Here is a 6170-nt window from a genome sequence, read left to right on the forward strand (position 1 = left end):
GTGCCAACCCCCGGTTCCGGCCCGCAGCCCCCGCGCCAGCTCCGTCGCTCCCCCGGCAAACCCTCCGGCCTCAGGCCCCTCTCCGGGCAGGATGACCGAGCCGCGAGCTCCCGGGATCTGGGCTCCCCTTCGGCGTCTGCGCGCGCCCCACGCCCACCGAGCAGCTCGGCGCCGGGCGGCCCCCCGGCCTGGGGGGCGACCCCCGAGGACGAACTGGACAACGACCTCTTCCTGGCCGCCTGCATGGAGCTGGAGGTGCCCGACCTGCCGGCTGAGGCCGGCGCGGACCCCGGCTGGCGGGAGATGCCCCCGGGGCTGCGCGCCAGGGAGGAGAGCGGCCAGGAGCGGGCGCCTCGCAAAAAGCCGCGGGTGGGAGAGGAGCTGGTTTCTCCCGGCTCCCTGCAGCCTGGGGGGCCGCGGGCCGCCCCGGCCGAGAGCGGGCAGGAGCCCCTGCCGTCGCCGCCGGCAGATGCTGCTCCCAGGCTGGTGCTGCGGCCCAGCGCGGCTGGTGCCTGCTCCTCCCGGCCTGCGCCCCTGCTAAATCCTGGTGCCTCCTGGGGCTCCGTCTCCTCTCCCGGGGACCAAACCCCGAGACCTTTTCAAGCGTCCCCATGCCAGCCGGGAGCAAACAGCTCCTCCGTGACGCCACGTGCGCCCCAGAGCAGCGGCGTCCAGTCCCCGATGCCGCAGGCGCCCCGGCAGAGCTGCCCCGTGCCCAGGCCGCCCGGCAGCGGCTGGCGGCCGCCCCCCAGGCTCCCCGCGAACCCGCAGCCCTTGATGACCTGCGTGGAGCCCCCACCRAGGCAGCCGCCCCGGGAGGCCACCCTGCAGACGCCCGTCGTCACCAACCACCTCATGCAGCTGGTCACGGCGGCCAGCAAAGCGCCCCAAGCCGCCCCCCGTGTCCCGGCGCAGGGGAAGACTCGCCGGTTCCCAGGGCCTGCCGGGATCCTGCCCCAGCAGCAGGTAGGTGCAGGGGACGGGAACTGGCTGAGGGAGCAGCCAGGGGTTGCGGTTCCTGTCTCTTGGTCCCTTGCATGGCTAGGCTCCAGCCTGGCTTGTCCCGCTCCAGGCAGGAGAGAGGAGCTGGTTGCTCTCACGTACGGAGCGGGAAGGCTGCTGCCATCGGGGTCCTGCCTTATCCCAAGCTTTGAGAGCTGGCRAGTCCCCGAGTCCCTTGTGCTCCTGGTGGCTCTTGGCTTGCAAAGAGATGCAAAACCCAGGGGCTGTCTCGGAGCACGCCCTGGATCTGGTGTTTCGTTGCGGAGCAGCGGCCGTATGTGACATGTTTCTGTCTCCCTTCAGCACGCTGGGAAACATCTGGAGAAGATTCTTGTTTCGACTCCCCAAACTCCAGCTCACGGGGCTCTGGCAAAGCTGCGGACAGAGGTAACCCCCTTCTCCCACTGCCGCTCTGCGGCCCCGGCACAGACCGGCTGAGGCTGGGTGTAAATCTCGGTGCTGCTGCCGGCGGTTTGGGAGGCTGCAGAGGGTCGGGATTACACTGGTGGAGGGCGACGCTGAGCACGAGGGAAGGTCCCGGGGCTCCCGCTCGCTGTGACAGCACCCGCGGGGCCGGACTGCGCGAGATGCTGGCCCGGCTCCAGCGCGGTGACTGCAGCTGTTCTGTGACTCGAGGAACTGCCCGGCTCCCCGCCGCCCACRGAGGAGGATTTTGGGAAGGGCCCCTGGCTTGCCATGAAGACGGAGCTGGGGCTGGACGAGAGGGACCCCAGCTGCTTCCTCAGGACCTACAGTGTGGTCATGGTGCTGCGGAAGGTAAGAGGGGCCTCGGGCAAAGGCCCCTCCGGGGCTCCCAGCTCTCCGACTTTTCCCCTCAGAGCTGTTTTAGTGCCTGGCATCTGGAAACACGGGCAGGGCATTGCAGGGGGCCGGGATGGGGCTGACTGCAGACATCCCGTGGGTGGCGATGCCTCACCCGGATTGTCCTTGGGGACACTGTTGGCGTGACGGGGGTCTGTGTGGGCAGGCAGCCTTGAAGCAGCTCCCGAAGAACAAGGTCCCCAGCATGGCCGTAATGATCAAGACCGTGACCAGGACCAACGTTGATGCTGGTGCCGTGTTCAAGGACCCGACCGGTAGGCGCTTTTTGGGGGTGACCAGGGGGAGCCCTTGCTGGAGCCTGTGTGCTCTCCCCGTGCCACGTGGAGAAGCACTTACTGCAATAAGAAGCAGAAACAGCCCGCAGGGGCCCAGCACCACCTTTTAATCCTATCTCCTTGCCTCTCTCCTGGGCGTCGGGGTGGATGTCAGGAGATGCGATGCTCTAGGCTGGTAGCTCGCCATCCCAGGGGATGCCGTATCCCCACGTCCGTGCTTGTGCCTGGCTCAGGCTGGGGGCTGCAGCTCTCTGCAGCTCCTCCTGGGCTCTCGGCGATCGCTTCCCGTGGCTAACGGGTCCTGTTTGCCCTCGTCCGCAGGAGAGATGCAGGGCACGGTGCATCGCCTGCTGCTGGAAGAGAGGCAGAGCGAACTCAAGCCCGGCTCGGTGCTGCTCCTGAAGCAGGTATGGGGTGCGGAGGCCTGCGGGAAGCAGATCCTCCGGCAGCAGCAATGCTCTCGGGGCTACGTTTCTGCCACTGTGCCCAGGCTTGTACCCTGGGGGGGGAAGAGACGAGGGGCTTCTGCTCCTCCCCAGGCTCTGCCAGGGGCACCAGCGAAAGCTCAGAGCTGGCTCCAAACCACCGCTGTGTCCTCGCAGGTGGGCGTCTTCTCCCCGTCCCACCGCAACCACTACCTCAACGTAACACCCAACAACCTGCTCAAGATCTACCCGCCGGAGACCGAGGGCAGCTTCTTGCAGCCGTCGCCAGAACAGCAGACGGTGAAGGAGGGCGTGATGCCAGCAGCCTCGGCGGTATGGGCATGTGGGGACCTATTGGGGGCACCTACAGTGGGGTCTGGGCAGCAGGGACTCTAGATAGGGGCAGCAGATTAAGGAGGAAGCTTGGGAGGGACAGGTAAACCCTGCTGTGGTCCCACCTGCAGGTGGGAAGGTCCCCAATTCTGCTCTGCTGGGTTTTCGCAGGTCGCTGCCCAGGCTGGGTTACACTGGGACCATCCAGCACAGCTCTCCCAGGGTGTCCCTGCCCCTGGGGGCTGGGGACGATGCAGGACAAGCAGCCACAGCACAGAGCAGTTGCCTGGAGGCTTCTCGCTGCACCCAGAGAGCTACAGGCCTGGGCAAGAAGAGCCTCCGGGAGCCGACGGCTGCGACATGGGTGAGTTGGACCCTCTCTGGGTGCGGGGGGAAGAGCTCAGGATCCTGCAGCGTGGGCAGAAAGCGAGTCCTGGGGCTTGGACGGTCTCTGCCCTCCCTTCTAAAGCSGAAGGTGGGGCTCCCCTGAAGGCATACCCAGCGTGTGGAGCTGATTCCCCGTCTCCGCACAAGCGATGACTGACGCACGCGTTTCATCCTTCCCCCGTGCAGACGACCTGGATGGGCTCCTGGGAGAGCTGCCCGAGGACTTCTTTTCCGCTCCGGCTCAAGCTGATGCCTGCTGACCACGGCATGGGCAGGGCCCGCGGCAGCAGGGCCCAGGGAAGATGGTCACCATTGGTAAGGTCTGGACTGAACTGTGGCCGAGCGAGGCCTCTGAGCCAGCAGGYGATGCTCCGGCCTCTTGTCTGCGTTCTCATGTCTCTGTACGTCTGTGTGTTGTGTTCGTTCTGGAGCCGGGAGCTGGGGAGACCCAGGCCGTCCCGGGGAGTCCTACGTGGACACAGATTCATCACCACCGATTGCTTGTCCCCCCACTCCTCCCCGGGCAGGCCAGCCCCTCTCTGCTCCCAAACCTGCATTAAAGGGCTATTTCTGTTCCTGAAATGCTCCCGTTTTCTCTTGTGTTGCTGCCCTGCCGCTGGGGCTAGCGGCACCCATCTTTGGGGTTTTCTCTCCGCTGATCYGCGGTGCCCCAAACCCTTCCCACGCGGGTGCGTTTGGGCTCGGCTGGCAGCAGCCTTGCAGGGCTGGGGGAAGTGGCAGAGCCCAACCACGCCAGACTGCCCCCGGCAGCCCCTGTGCGAGGTGCGGTTGTGCCCCCGGGGCTCCTGCACCCGCATGGCCTCAATCCAAGCCCCCAGCCCCCTCGCTGCACCGTCTCTGCTGCTCCAAGGCTGGTGCCGTGGCGCAAGGATGCCGGGCTGCTCCCACTGCGCTTGCAGGTCACCTGGGAGCCTCAGCGTCTCTGCCCCAGGGCTGGCAGCATGGGTGGGAGACACGAGGGCCCAGCTGGGTGCCCAGCGTGCCCCTGGGGCGCAGCAGTCCCTGGGACATTCATGAGCTGGTGCAGGATGAGTGCGGGACCCAGAAGTCCTGCCCCGAAGAGCCAAGTTGGGTGGGGGGCACGAGGAAACGCCAGCTCCCCTGGGCCCTGCCTGGCAGCAGGGGTTCAGCACAGTTCGCTTCGTCCCCCTGGGCTCCGGTCCTGCCCCAAGGGAGATTTGGGGGTTACACAGATCCCAGATCAGCCCTGCAGGGTCCCCCCCCGCCCCCATGAGACTGTCCCCATTTTGCACCCACCAACAGGTTAAAGTCCCTGGCAGCCCTGAGCCAACGTGACCCTGTTTACCACAACGGGGAGTTATTTATAGGGTGGCCCGGCTTGTGCTCTTGATTCAGCATTTGCGAGCGGGGCACGAGGGCCTCAGCACAGCCCTATTTATAACCCCGAGCCCGGCGCCGGAGGCAGTTCGCTGCCCCCCAGCCTCCGGCCCGTCTCTCTGCCCTCCCGGGGTGCCGCCGGCCCTACCATGTCCCAGGAAACCTTTGCCTTCACCTCCTCGGCCCTGCGCTCGCTGCGGCTCCAGCGGGAGCTGCTGGAGCTGGAGGAGCGCCRGCGGGCCCTGGCGCGGGAATCGGCCACGCGCCGCTTCCTGCCGCCCGGCGCCGGCACCCGGCCGGCCCCTGCGCCCGCCCGGCGCCCCCAGCGCTGCCGCGACCCCGCCGTCCACAACGCCCTCTACGCCGGCGACCTCCTGCGGGTCAAGAGCATCTTCAAGGACGAGAGCACCACTAACCTGATCATGGAGACGGTCAGCGAGGAGCTGGTGTGGTCGCCCGAGCTGGGTACGGGGCAGCGGGGCTGCTCGGGGCCATGGGTCTCTTCAGTCCCTCCTCACCGGCTCCCTGCGAGCGATAGGAGGAGCTGCGGTGGCCGAAAGGAGCCAGGGGACATGGGGACAGGCGAGGACATCTAGGTCCTCTCCTTGCTTGTGAACGGGGGGGGGCAGGACTCCCAGGCTCTCTAATTTTGGCATAGGGGGGAAGACTCCTGGGCCCTTCCCTTGGCGAGTGGGGGGGATCCTGGGCCTTTTCTCGCAGGGAAAGAGGCAGCAGGACGCCTGGGTCCTTTCCTTGCGTGGGAGGAGGGGCAGGACGCCTGGGTCCCCAACTGACCTCAAGCCTGGGCTGGGCTCGGTGTCCCCTGTGGCAGCAGCCTAGGTCAGGGTGGGAGACGGGGCGGCCGGGCGGGGGATCGGGCAGGCGGATAAAGCCCGTGGTGGCCTGGCCCGGCGCTGCCGCTCACCGCGGCCCGTCCCGCAGGGCTGTGGGTGCTGAGCCCCCGCAAGAAGCACACGTCGCCGCTGCGCATCGCGGCCAGCCGCGGCTACCGGGACTGYGCCCGCCACCTCATCATGCAGGGGGCCGAGGTGGACGCGGTGGTGGGCGGCCGGGCGGCCCTGCACGACAGCGTGGCCGGCCCCCACCTCGACTGCGCCCGCCTGCTCCTTGCCTTCGGCGCCAACCCCAACGTGCTCTCCGAGGAGGGGCTGGCCCCGCTCCACCTCTGCACCGACCCCGAGAGCCTGCCGTAGGTCCCGCCCCTGCAGCCAAGCCCCGCCCCTGCAGCCAAGCCCCGCCCCTGCTGGCCTCATCTGCATGCTGAGCCCCACCCATGTACAGTGTATCTGCATGCCAAGGCCCTCCCACACTGACCTCATCTGCATGCCAAGCCCCACCCACACAGACCTCATCTGCATGCCAAGCCCCACCCACCCCATGCTCATCTCCAGGCTGAGCCCCACCTACACACCCAATCCTGTCCACAGACCCCCTCCTCATCTGCATGCTTGGCTCCGCCTTCCACACAAGCCCCACCCACAGGAGCCCCCAGCTGTGATTATCCCCTGGCCCTGGGGGGTGACAA

At 67.3% G+C, this 6170-nt stretch overlaps 2 protein-coding genes across 2 annotated transcripts in view; both read left to right on the forward strand.

Moving 5' to 3' along the window:
• Positions 1 to 6: 6 nt before the first annotated feature.
• On the forward strand, positions 7 to 3917 carry CUNH17orf53 (chromosome unknown C17orf53 homolog). The gene is made up of 8 exons (XM_026058462.1): positions 7 to 966; positions 1306 to 1389; positions 1639 to 1779; positions 1991 to 2099; positions 2442 to 2527; positions 2723 to 2878; positions 3050 to 3242; positions 3452 to 3917. The coding sequence occupies exons 1-8, from the start codon at positions 244 to 246 to the stop codon at positions 3523 to 3525; spliced, it is 1566 nt and encodes a 521-aa protein (XP_025914247.1). The 5' UTR covers positions 7 to 243; the 3' UTR covers positions 3526 to 3917.
• An 856-nt stretch (positions 3918 to 4773) lies between these two features.
• The window catches only part of ASB16 (ankyrin repeat and SOCS box containing 16), a 2979-nt gene continuing 1582 nt past the window's right edge, over positions 4774 to 6170 (forward strand). Inside the window, exons 1-2 of the mRNA XM_026058455.1 lie at positions 4774 to 5089; positions 5567 to 5834. Coding sequence (XP_025914240.1) covers positions 4774 to 5089; positions 5567 to 5834 — 584 coding nt within the window. The remainder of the gene's footprint in view (positions 5090 to 5566; positions 5835 to 6170) is intronic.

The sequence above is a fragment of the Apteryx rowi genome, unplaced genomic scaffold, assembly GCF_003343035.1.
Source record: "Apteryx rowi isolate R43461 unplaced genomic scaffold, aptRow1 scaffold_1471, whole genome shotgun sequence".
In the NCBI taxonomy this organism is placed as follows: Eukaryota; Metazoa; Chordata; class Aves; order Apterygiformes; family Apterygidae; genus Apteryx; species Apteryx rowi.